Raw genomic sequence first — 13,350 nt, 5'->3', positions numbered from 1 at the left:
CATGTGTTTGGAACGTTAGTTTTTTGGGTTCATAGTGTGATTTGGTTGAAATATTATGTTGATAATCTTATGAAAAAATTGATTTTGTTGGTTTATAGTTTGATTTGGATGATTAAATGGTTTTGGTTGTTGAATAAAGTATGATTTACAATATTCTTAAATCACATATATTGACATACATTTCTATTCTACTTGATAACAGTTCCTATAGTATTGTTTATATGGTTTATATGTGGATTATAAATAATCAAAATATTATTGGGTAATAAAAGATGGAACAACAAAGATTTCTAGTTGATTTTGATTTTGAATGTCATGACAAATGGGTTTGTGTAATATAGATTGATTAAAAAGGCATAATAATATAGGATATGTTTAAGTAAAAAAAGTAAGTAATTCAAGTAGAATAGAAATGTAACATCAAAAGGAATTACAGTATTTAACGTATGTATGTTTGTGATTACTTTAAAGTACAAAAAAAAGATTGCATTATATGTTATGACTGGGTCTTTTTTTTAAAAATGGGTTAACGTTTTAAATGTTTGTTAGAATGGCTGGAGCTGAAAACGATGTTGTCGTCATATCGGATTCTGAAGACTCTTCGGCTGAATCAGATGAGTTTGATGATGATGATATTGGTCCGCTTATATTTTTTGTGCCATACACGAAACGCTTTGTAAGTTCCGACAATAATTAAATGTTACTACGCGTCAAACATGTTTACATAATCTGGTTAATTTTTGTATTTTTAAAATATGTCAACATAGTTAATGGAAATTATTATTATGTTTTGTAACCTATAGCGCATACCAGTCGAAGTAGCACGGATCACAGGAATTGACGAAACCTTGAAAGTTAAGATCGCCAACAGGCAGAATGTGGAGACAAAACATGATGTTAGGGCGCCAAATAAAAACAGTAAGAAGTACGTTGTGAAAGGGTGGGCGAAATGGCTAAAAGATAACAACATACAGAAGGTGATCATTGCAAGTTCCAGTACTTTCCAGATATAGGTGTTTTGTTCCTTACCGATGTTTTCCGCTAGTGGTGATATTTTAAACTTTGAAACATGTTTGAACCATACTATATGGTAATTTTGGCTGATGAAGAAAGCTACAGTACGTTATGTAGTGTTAAAAGTTGTTTTCTATTAGGTTAACATGTTTGATAGTTACGATCTTTATGTAGTTTGGACTTTTAATATGTAACCGTGTTTATAAATATCTACTTGGTCTACTTTTTGTTTATATGTTATATTTAATACATAGAAATATCGTCTTATATTGATATAACAATGAGGTTAAGTATATTTAAATAATAATATTATATATTATTAACATGAAAATTAGGAAAAAGAACAATGATAACATATATATATGAAAAAAATAATAAAAAAGAATTAGTAAAACATTGATGTTAGGATTAATCAACCTCATAACAAAAGTTTAAACTACAATTTCCCGAATATTTCTTTGTAAACAACGTTTGCAGTTTTATTTGTTGTCCTCCCATCTTTGTCGAATATTAAAACCTTAACGCCATCTTTAGTCTTTACTCTCGACAAAGCAACATAAAGCTGACCATGTGAGAACACAGGGTCTCTCAGGTATAGACCAACTCTCGATAGAGATTGTCCTTGACTTTTGTTAATAGTCATCGCAAAACATACGGTTATTGGAAACTACCTTTGTTGAAACTTGAAGGGTATTTTCTTGTTAGATGGTATCATGCTAATTCTTGGGATGTAAGTTCTTGAACCAACATTACTTCCCGATAATATCTCAGCCTCGATAACACGTTTACCAAGACGTGTGATTTGAAGACGCGTACCATTACACAGACCGTTTTGCGGATCAATATTCCTCAAAAGCATAACCGGAACACCCAATTTTAATACCAATCTATGATTTGGTAATCCTGATACTTTCACACTGTTTAAGACATCTGGATTATATAAATCTTGATGTAACGGATCATTAATTTCCTCAGTCGGACATAAACTATCAGAGTTAAGACACTCTACTTCTTCACCGGGAAACAACGCAAGCAAACGATCATTTATCTCATGAACAACTTCATTCTTAGGAGCGAGTATAGCTCTTTCAGAAAAGTAGTCACGGTCTTTAAAACGATGAAGCACTGAAGGATATACAAAGTCAATCAAACCTTGAATTGGATCATTTTCATCAATTATTAAAAGATGATCAGGTATTTCAATATTTGCATCACCATCGTTACAATCACCAACATTGCCTTCGCCGATCTCAAGAAGCCATTTACCAAATTCATTTATCTCCTCGATGTTTGAGCTACTGGATCCAACCGACAAACGCATGTTGGTTGTCAGTTTTAACACCTTGCAACTGGACCAGATGTGGGATAAACATAAAGAGGCGTTTACGATTTCTTGCCTGCTTCCATTTTGTACAACAGGTAGGATTTGTCTAATGTCACCACCAAAGACAATAGCTTTTCCACCAAATGGAAGTTCTGAATTTTGTGATCAAACACACTCAAAACATCCTTCATTGTATGATCAAGAGCCTCGAAAGCATGTTTGTGTACCATCGGTGCCTCATTCCAAATAATCAACTTGGCTTCGTATAGAAGATTTGCGACTTCAGTATTAGGCTTGATATAGCATACCGAATCTTCATTGAGATTAATTGGAATATGAAATCATGAATGAGCAGTATGACCTCGTGATAACAACAAAGATGCAATACCATTTGAAGCAACATTAATAACAATCTGTCCATTGCATATAATGGAAGCACCTAAAGTTTTCCACAGAAAGGTCTTGCCCGTACCACCATAACCGTACACAAAAAACACACCACCCTTTCCACTTCGAACAGCATCCATAATCTCATTATACACTGCTCTTTGATCGTCGTTTAGAGACCTGTGAAGATTATTGAACTCAGCCCTAAGTTCATCCGTGTCAAAAGAAAGCTCCTCATTTATCAGACGGTTGCTATCGGACATTAGATAGTCATCATCAGGATAAGGCATTGGTGGGAACCTGTGCAAGCTGGATCCATTACGAATAAGAAATTTTTCGATTTTGGACAACATTATATTCTTTAAACGTTCGTCAGAAACAACGAATCCTATAATGAAAACGAAAATTATTTAATATAACGAAACAATTTGTTAATATAACATCAGAAAATATAACAAAAGGATGAAAAACATACCGCTCATGCCAGTATCTTTCCGCATATTGTATAAGATGTCCTCGGACAATAGCTCACACGTTTTCTCCCAAACAACTTCAGGTCTTGAAAGCGTATTAGACAAAAATAGTGTTCCAAACAAAGAACGTAGATAATGACCGTTTCCAGTGAAACTGGATTCTTTAATACACTCAATATATTCATTGTCATCATCTAACAGGCCACAGGCATAACACGCGTCCCTAAAAGTAGGATAAACAACACCATCATATGTTCTGATTTCTTCAAATGATCGTGGTCCTTTAACCTTAGTAAGAAGAATTCTTAGGTAATAAGCCTCACCAAGAGAAGGAGACGCAAAATAAATTCTCCCAATAACAACATAATTTTGGCGTGGCTGCCAGCAACGATCTTTTAACTTCCACACATATTTTGAAGGAAACTCAACATAAGTAAGTTCTCTTGCTTCAGGCTTAGAATTGTTCATCTTCATCCATTCTAAGAAAATAGAGGAATTTACTTGAGGTTTGTTTAGGACATCCTCAATATCGTCGTCACAACTAAATACAACATTTTGTTGTCCAAGTAGATGAAAGGGTAATCTCATAACAGAAGGATACCTACAATGAACATCATTGGCAAATATTCTCCAGCTGGCTTCACATGCGGAAACATATCTAGCTTCGTAATATTCTTTAATTTCATCTTTTGGGATCTCCTCATCTGGACCTCTGTCTGAATCAAAAACAGCAACAGTGGCTCGATCAGGTCCTTTATTAATGTATTTAAACAAATACTTAATTGAACCAGCCTGATTGCACCACTCCACGTTGATGTGCGCCTGATACCTTTTAAGAAGCTTTTTGTTGTATGGAACTACACTCCTATTGTCCAAAGTAACACCCTTCTTCACAACCGTGTGACCAGAATCTCTTCTCCTATAAATGGGAAATCCATCAGAATCAATGGAAGTGGATTCCAAAAACTTCTTTGGAAAATTCTTAGAACAACGGTTCCCAACCATGCATGGACATTTCATGTTGGCATGTCCGTAAGGACCACTGAATCATAAAGTCACTCACAAGAGAATACAATTCAGGATCCTTGTTTTTATCAGGAATTTCAGCTGAGATAAAGGGATCGATGTGTTCAACCGTAGGAAGTTTATGATCAGCTTTCATAAATAAGCAAATATGCGCATGTGGCAAACCACGCTTTTGAAACTCAACTGTGTAAACAACTACACAAAAAAAATATAATGACGATGAGTTAAATATAGTAAATAAAATGTATGGGAAGACAACAAAATTTTATAAATTGAAAGTGGGTGTAGGTTTGACATACCTGCATTAATATCGTCAAATATTTTCTTTTGCTTCAGATCTTTTATCAATTCATCAAGTTTCATATTAAACAATCGACAAAGTATGTCAGGTCTGTCTTCTGGCTTAATTGATGAGTCACCAATAAATCTTACAATTTCAGGCCATTTCGGATTACATGTGATTGTGATAAAGAAATCAGGATACCCATACGTCCGACATAATGCCATAGCATCCAAGTAGTTTTGCATCATGTACCGAGAACCACCTGTAAACGATGACGGTAATATAACAGGTTGTCCTGTATGACTCAAATCACTCTGACCAACCTCTTGAACATTTTTAAGACTGTTAAGCGAGTCAGATCTCAGTTTGATTTGTTGAAAACGTATGAAGTTTAGCCTCTCACTTTCAATCATTGTGTAGGCATCGACTAAAACTGCTGAAACAACCTTCTTGCATTAAGAATTAGAGAAAACTTGTTATGCCTATCCTGAATTCTATAAGAAAAAAATTCCCTCATAGTACAAGTTGGTCTTGTCTTCTTTGTGTTAGGACCAAAATCCCTATGAGGAATGTTAATCCTATAGCCATCGTCTCCATACGAAAAAAGAATTAGATACTGGAGAGCAAGGTAAGAAGGATGTAACTCGCTAATACGCTTAAGGACTCCTGAACGCTTTTCGACAATAATATCACGACTTTCTATCTTGAGATCAGGTTCGTCAACTATTAAAGCAGCAACTTCGGAACACGTAGGTAAATTGTAAGTCCTTCCATCCCGATCTCTCTGTGAGATTATCCGAAGCTTGAGGGAAACATTAGGATTCTCATGGAGATGGTCTCATACCATTCTGTAAGTTTTTACCAACATATTTGTAGAATCTAACATGTTGGTAAGAAACGTTATAAATTTAACATCAAGTTCCTTTGCCCTTAAAGATGCTTTGCTTGAAGAATCACTGTAACAAAATGATAGGTTTTTAATTACAGTTTTAAACATTTATATGAAAAATAGTATTATATGTTGTAACGTAATATTAAGATACGTAACAAAAAAAGATACATACCCAAAATAACAACTCTCTACTAGCAAGCTCATTCTCAGTATCATATATATAAAGCTGTGAAAATTTTGGCTGGTCACCGTCCTTAGGAGGAAGACTACCCATACTATGTGCATTCTGACCACTGATTCTATAAACAATGGAGCATTACCTTTGTTTATTTTAGTATCTACTTTTCCTCCCATTGAAGTAAAGGAAAACATAGAATTGTAACGTCTTATGTTTTTTTAAGAAAAACTTGCTTTCCTGATCTAAAGAGCGAAAAAGCATCTGATAAGATGGATGAGAATCTTTATATTCAGGCAAGTCAACTTTACCATATCCACAACATAAGCTATATGTTTGCTTTTGAAGTGTAATGCGACCCTTTCCACCTTCGGTTGACCATAACTTTGCAAAGCATAAACCACACGTAAGAGATTGGTCACCATGGTCAACGTAATCTGAACATTTAACACAAATTAAACAATTAAGTAGGTAAAATAAAATATAAAACAACAATGAATAACAGTACTCAGTTACCTTTGGATACGCCTTTGGTGGCGTCTACAACAACCTCGTGAATATGATTTTCATCATCAGAATCAAGAGCAACCATTGGTATGGGTTCTATTTCAATTGGTTTATGAATAAGTCTACGCTTTCCAGAAGACATCTTTTTTAGCGAGCTAAATTCGGAAGCCGAAGATGTTGTGTTACGTTTATTCATTATTCTGGGATTAAGAGAGTAGCAATCATTCAATGGTAAAGTTGATGAGCTTGCAATATTATCTGAATAACAAAGAAAATATAATTTTTCATTAAGTATATGAATTATAGAATTAAAAATGTATGTAACAATATAATTGTAAAATTTAGCAGGTGATACACGATTCAAAGAAGACATAGCATTAGAAAAATGTGGTACACTCGGAACTTGCGAACGTATGTTTGTAATACACGAAAGTGGTGTTATGTTTTCCTTGTTTGCCCTCGTGATACGTCGTATTGATGTAGAAGAATTTTGCAAAACATTTGTCTGTCTATTCTGACTTGAAAATGCCACAAATGAATAAGCTACATTTCTCGAAGAATTACAATTATTTCCTAATCCAAAAAAAAAAAACAGAAATATGATAATACAAATAAGTATTTAAAAATTAATTTGTTGACATATTTTATGTATAAAAAATAAACAAAATGTTAAACATCACCAAGTGTTAACTGTTTGTTTTTGGTTTACAAACCTGGTGTTATGTTTTCTATGTTTGCAAACGGTGTACGGTTGGGTGTTGTATACTGATCTTGTAGTACTTTTTCGTTCTTCTTCATAGTAGAAGGTGTAATAATGGAAGATTTTAGATTAATGGAGGAATTTAAATGATTACCTAATAGGATATAAAAATCATAATATAATAAGTAATATAACCGAATTGGAGTTGACAAAGTAAATCCATAATGTGAAGTCTGTAACATTATCTAACATATAAGTAAACTTACTTGTCCGTATAACAGTTGATGATTGGGTAGGAAAGGTTGGGATTGAAAAATTGGGAGTTAAATTCTCTTTGTTATTTAAATTAAATCGTGTTGATGATGAAGATGTTGAACCACCAGTTTTAGAAATCAATTTTCTAGTAATCTTTGATCTCTTACTATCAAGGTATAGTTTTCTTAACTTCCGCCTGTGTTTAGCCTGAACAACTGTAATATTAAAATAGAAAAAGGATTAAAATTTGACATATGTAACAGTAAACATTAAAATTCATACAATACTTATAAAATGAATATTTCGGTTTTAGTTATTAGGTTAGTTTTATTCATTATTTTAATTATAATAATTGTTGGTTACAAAATTCCTTAAATAACAAATCAATTATTAAAAATAAAATCTCATTTCCATCTAAAAAGAATCTACATTACCATTTATAATCGAATTACCTTTTTTGAATTAGTATTCGTTTTTTTTTTTTCAATTAGGCCCAAGTTAATCTAATATATAAAGGATATACATAGCATCTTCATATATAGGTTTCAAGTTCTTCATAATGGTTTATATTCCTTTCGATATTATACTGTTTGAAATTTTAATTCGGCTCAATGGTAGATCCATTGATGAGTACAAATGTGTATGTCGACAATGGAATGAAGGGCTATCATCATGGTCGTTTATGTCGTTACATGTTAACTATGTTGAAGAGTATCTGGTAAGATATTATAGTTGTCTTTTACTTACATTCAAATTTAAATTACTTCTATCAACATTATTCCTTTTTACTTCAAAATTATTTGCAACTTATGGACGCAGGAAAGTTTCTGGGAGGATTGCCCGTCCCTATATAAAGACCTTTATAACGAATTTTTTTCCTCATGAATCGAATCGCAACAAAATAGAAGAATATGAGGAAATGGAAGAAGATAACACGATTGGTGAAAAAAAGAATTAGCCTTTTGGAGCATTTGTGCTATGACTTGTTTGTTCGGAATAATAAGTATTTCCTATGTTTGAATAATTTTTTCAGTTTTAATGTTTTCTTTGATTAAAAAAAATTGAAGGAATGCAAGTCAATGGTTAAAAAATTACTTTCTTTATTCACGTAAATTCACATATGTAACAGTAAACATTAAAATTCATACAATACTTATAAAATTACTTTCTTTATTGACGAAAATGTCAAATCTACAACTTAAACATAATTAAACATATATTAAAAACATATATGCATATAAAAATGATAGAAAATTACCTCTAACAAAATAATCTGGAAGTGCTGTTGAATTTGATTTCTTATTATCAAGATATAGTTTTCTTAACTAACGTCTATACTTAGCTTCGTCAGCTACAATGAAAAAAATAAAGTAAAGAAGTACAAAGAAATATATAATTGATAATGCAAGACGATGTAGTTTCTAAACATAAAACGTTTTCGAAAAAAAAATCAATACTATTTACTATATTTGAGATAAGATTAAAAAAACACGTACAATTATTACCGAAGCCAGGGTGTGGACGTTCAGAAGAATATGAAGTAAGTTGTTGAAACGTATTATGCATTTTTTAACACCACAAAAAACTACAACAAAAAAACAAATTCCTTTACAATGAAAAACAAACGAATGAATAAATAAAATTATAACGAAATATATAAAAACTTACTGGAAATGTAAAGAGTGATGAAAATAATTTCTTCCACTGTAGAAGGAATTTAAGAATGCAAATTCACATAACAATGAAGATGTTTGAAAGTCTGTGAAGTATTTGAATTTATAGACCTAAGGTATAAGTTATTTATGGAAATAATAATATAGATTACTAAAATGAATTGGAACCAAATTAATTACCTTAAATATGAAAACAATCTTAAATTTATTAGTTTCGAAAATAAAAGATAAAAGATAGTGTTTGATTACTAAAATAGAATTTCTAAAAATACGATTTTTCTATAAATAAGTTTAGAAATGTAACTGAATATTAAAAATTGTCATAATTACCATATTTCTTAAATTAAATTTAGAATTGTAACTGAATAGTAAATAATATTTAACCACAAATGGTTATTGTTCAATTCATGAAAAGTAATTAAGTAATCAACGTAGTCTCGTAAATAAGGAATATAACCAAACATGATTGGCAATTTAAAATATTATATCAAAACTCAAAATGTCATAATAAATACGGCAAAACATAAAATGTCTTTAAACATCAAAAACTCAAAGCATACAAATAAAATTCCAATACTCAAAATACCAAATAAATTGTTTTTTATTAAAACCACCATTTGCCATATCTCCTTTATCAATTATTGCTTAGATATTCATCAAGAGCATTCTTCTCAATACACATGCGAGGCTTACTTGCTGACGACCCCAATCCCTCTTCATTCAAATAAACATCATCAAGGTTACACTTCATATTAGAAGATGATTGCTTCAAGTCACCCACATAATCCTTTGAAACAGGTGTGGTGTTATCCCCAGTGTAAGAATCAGCATCCTTAAAGAAATAAACAAATTATAATAACACAACTATTAAAAGTACATATAAGTTTATTTTTTAAGTTATACCTTAAAGCATTCACCAGCAGTAGTTTGGAGCTCAGACTGAGTCATACCAAAAGAATCAGAGACATCAAGCTGAAAAATATGGAAACCAAAAGACAATTAGTTCAACATATTCTAAACGGTTATGAAAGTCAAAATCTATATATATAAAACAATCGCTTACTTGGTTAATTTTAAATTTTTTGTTAAGCTTATCCAAGATGTCATCATCCAATATTAAAGTCAGATACTTTAATCACGAAAGCACACTTTAGGTTAACCAAAGATTCAAATTCAACTGGATATTCTCCTGGAATCTCATTTGACTTCACTAACTATATATTACAAAATATAAGGTGTCGTTAGAATAAATATATAAAAAGTTAATTAAATTAAATATAAAGTATAACTAAAAATAACATCGTCCTGAATTTGTATAAGTTCCTTTGCAGTTTTCCCAACAAACTTCAACGCCTCATGGTCAAACAATGTAAGTGTCACCGTACCGGTTGAATCTTGAACACGAACAGGTATTTTAAACCTTTAAAATAGTAATTAATTATTTAACAAAAATATATATATGAATGGATAATATAAACGACCTATGTTGTTGCTGTTGTGTGAACAATAGGTAGAAGTATGAATAACAAACACTTTACCTGGACAGCCGGAAAACATCTTTTCCATTACAAACCTTGTTAGAACATTGATACAACTTCTCATCTCTAACATCACTTGTTCCATCATCCTTATCATAGGTTTCAAACTTTTGCTCAACTTTGGACTTGCAATAGTTACACCCATCATAATACCACATCTTATCTGAAACGATTGCTACAATAGTTCCAACAACCACAACTTTCTTTGGCTGTTTACATAATAAAAGAAAAAAAATTTCATTAAAATTTTGTTAAAATTTAAAATATACTTCCTGAAATGTTAATGAAAACCTCTATGATTGATCCAAGATAAGCAATTGGTGAAAAAACATCGTTCTTTAAAAATTCATCTTCCACAGAACATATCATATATGACCCAGCATGGCTACTTGACTCAGTTGAAGCAGCAAGTTTTGCAAGAAACCTATTGAACAGTTTAAATAAAAAAATGTTTAATTAACAAAAAAAACAAACAATACGTAAACATGATAAAATTTAAAAAATATGTTTACATAATAAGACTTACTTTTGCTTGAACAATAGCATATCATCAAAATTGTCGTTAATGAAAAGTCGTGAACCATCAAAGTTATTAGAGAATCCCCATTTACCTATTGTTAGGTAAAAATAAATTAAACAATAAATAAAATATATATAAAGTTACAACATCTACATACATTGTTTGTTAAAAAATGTGCTATGAGTTAACTACCTTTGTATGTCTTTACAGCACCAAAATGGACAACAACGACAACATGTGCTTCACGCTTTTCACTAACCATGTAAGAATACATGTCCTTAGCGTAATCATCCCAAAGAGTTAAATCGATCTGAACATCTCTACAATAGAATATAACAAAAAATTATTAGTTTAACAACATTTTGTAAATTTGAAAGCATAATATAGAAATAAATAAATCAAACAAAATGTATTACTCAAGATCTTGAAGCTTAAGATTAAGGCGTTTTCCTTTACTACCATCCTTTTTGTTAGTCTCCTCGATATTATAACAAACACCAACATAACCAATGAAATCTAAAAAAATAAAAAATAAATGTCAGCATATATGACAACATAAAAAAAAAGTATACAATCCGCAAACAAATATTATTTTACATAAAGTTTGTAAATATAAAGAAAAACAAACATACCTACTGTCGTACCCTCTTTTATTTTCTGTGTAATAACAGCATTAAAATCAACAAAATTGAAAACATATTGCGGACCTTCCCATTTATTGCACTTTTCCACTAACGTATGATAGTAAAAAGATAGCTTCTGATTGTTAGGAACAATCTTGAAAGATGTAATGTTCGCAGCAAGAGATGACCATTTTATGATAAGGCATTCATCAACATTAAGATGCCTCTCAAACTTTGAAAATAGCTTATGCAAGCAGGAAGCTTGAATCTTGGTACCCTGTCGGTAAATACAGAATAACATGGAAAGTATATGTTAAAATGCAATCAAAATCAGTATAATTAAAACAAAAAAGATTAAAACATTAATTTACCATTTCATCCATCAGTATCATATCTATACGATACGTCTCTCTTTCATTACCTCTCATCTTCTTCCTCCACAAACTAACAATTTTAACCTTGATAGTGTAATTTGTGCTAAGAGCATCGATATCGTTCAGCAAGGTGATCTGACCTTCGTTTTCCATTGTAGCTAAGAAGAAATCAAATAAATGAATAGACTGTTGCAAAATAATTAGTTTGACTTAAAAATAAAACAATCAATATATTTATATCAAATTTTAAAACTTTATATTTTTAGAAATATATTATGAATATTTGTACTCAAAATAAATCTCCTTTTTAAAATACAATAAATAAGGAAACGGTATAATTTATAATTAGATAAAACGAATTAACATAAATTCAACTTTGTAAAAACGGAAACTGTACATATTAATTATATAACTTCGGGTTCACTTTACGAATTTAAATATTATTTAGAATTATTAACGTAAAATTTTTTATTTACAAAATATTTTCTATAATTGACAACATTTACTAAAATAAAAAAAAAAAGATTTTCCTAAATTTTTTTGAATAATCGGTTTTCATAATTATAAGTTTCAAATTGCAAAGTAAAGACAAATTTTTATGAGTAATCACTTGCAAAGTAAGAACAAAATTTTGAAATTACATCATAGTAAGTGAAATTTGACTTTCTAAAATTATTAAAATGAATATAAAATGAGTTATTTATGTTAAATCTTATATAAAAACCTTATAATGTAACATCTCACAACTCTAATGCAAGTTTAAAAATGACAATCATAGTGTTATCTATCTATCTATCTATCTATCTATTCTATATGTAGTACTAAAGGTTCTTAATACTATCTTATAATAATAACAACACTATACTCTCTGTGCAGAAAAGATAAAGATAAAATAAATAATGGGATCCGGACTATTTTAAATCATGTTAAATGTTTAATAGATTAAAATAAAATTGTGTTTAATATGCTTTTTGAATAAATTATTAACATCAATAAAAAGTTAACAAATGTCAAAACCATAACGAATGTAAAAAACCAACAAAATCATATAAAAATATAATATATAACATATGAAAGGGAAAAAACATGAAGTAAATGTCATATAACTAATGACTACGCCTAACGAAAGGCACAACCAGTTCAACACTCAACACCTGCTCATTTTCATCAAAAGAATAGTGAACCCTGTCACGGACATTAATTCTAGCAGCTTTCATGAACTTCTTCCAACTGGTTAACGCGTATCGCCAACCTCCGTCGCTTTTTCTTTCACGTCTGGTACCGTTGGTAAATTGTTGTGGCGGATCCAGATGCATAAGCCTAACGGTGATATCTTTTAAACCCTCATCAAGTCTAGCCATCCGTGAAACAGGATCAGGAATCCTCTGTATTGTTGTAAAAATAAAATTAATAATAAATATGAACCTAAAAAAACAATGTTTATTAAGTAACAAAAAATTGTAACACCTGTTTTTAAGCGGTTTGTAAAATGATATTAAAACTTACAAAATAACGATCACCAGCCATACGAACAAAACGACGAACACCACGATGTATTTGTTCATCAACTTCATTTTCAGCATCGA

The 13,350-nt window shown here is 30.7% G+C and overlaps 1 protein-coding gene across 1 annotated transcript; it reads right to left on the bottom strand.

Annotated features, from left to right (window-relative positions):
- Window positions 1–1,450: 1,450 nt before the first annotated feature.
- LOC110929395 lies at window positions 1,451–4,920 on the bottom strand. The gene is made up of 6 exons (XM_022172553.1): window positions 4,524–4,920; window positions 4,272–4,419; window positions 3,201–4,117; window positions 2,700–3,113; window positions 1,686–2,490; window positions 1,451–1,640 (listed from the first exon to the last, which is right to left on the bottom strand). Exons 1-6 carry the CDS (start codon window positions 4,918–4,920, stop codon window positions 1,451–1,453), a joined length of 2,871 nt encoding a protein of 956 aa, XP_022028245.1.
- Window positions 4,921–13,350: the final 8,430 nt, after the last annotated feature.

Source organism: Helianthus annuus, chromosome 1 (genome assembly GCF_002127325.2).
Source record: "Helianthus annuus cultivar XRQ/B chromosome 1, HanXRQr2.0-SUNRISE, whole genome shotgun sequence".
In the NCBI taxonomy this organism is placed as follows: Eukaryota; Viridiplantae; Streptophyta; class Magnoliopsida; order Asterales; family Asteraceae; genus Helianthus; species Helianthus annuus.
The sequence above is the reverse complement of the archived record's forward strand: the minus strand, read 5'-3'. Positions and strand labels throughout refer to the sequence as shown.

Excerpts from the sequence above, each read along its gene's own strand:
- LOC110929395 (XM_022172553.1), bottom strand. The coding sequence starts at position 4,920 with ATGATTGAAAGTGAGAGGCTAAACTTCATACGTTTTCAACAAATCAAA. Across the intron at positions 2,491-2,699 it reads ATCTTTGTTGTTATCACGAG|AACTTCCATTTGGTGGAAAA; the intron begins GTCATACTGCTC and ends CACAAAATTCAG. Across the intron at positions 1,641-1,685 it reads CCCTTCAAGTTTCAACAAAG|TCAAGGACAATCTCTATCGA; the intron begins GTAGTTTCCAAT and ends TATTAACAAAAG.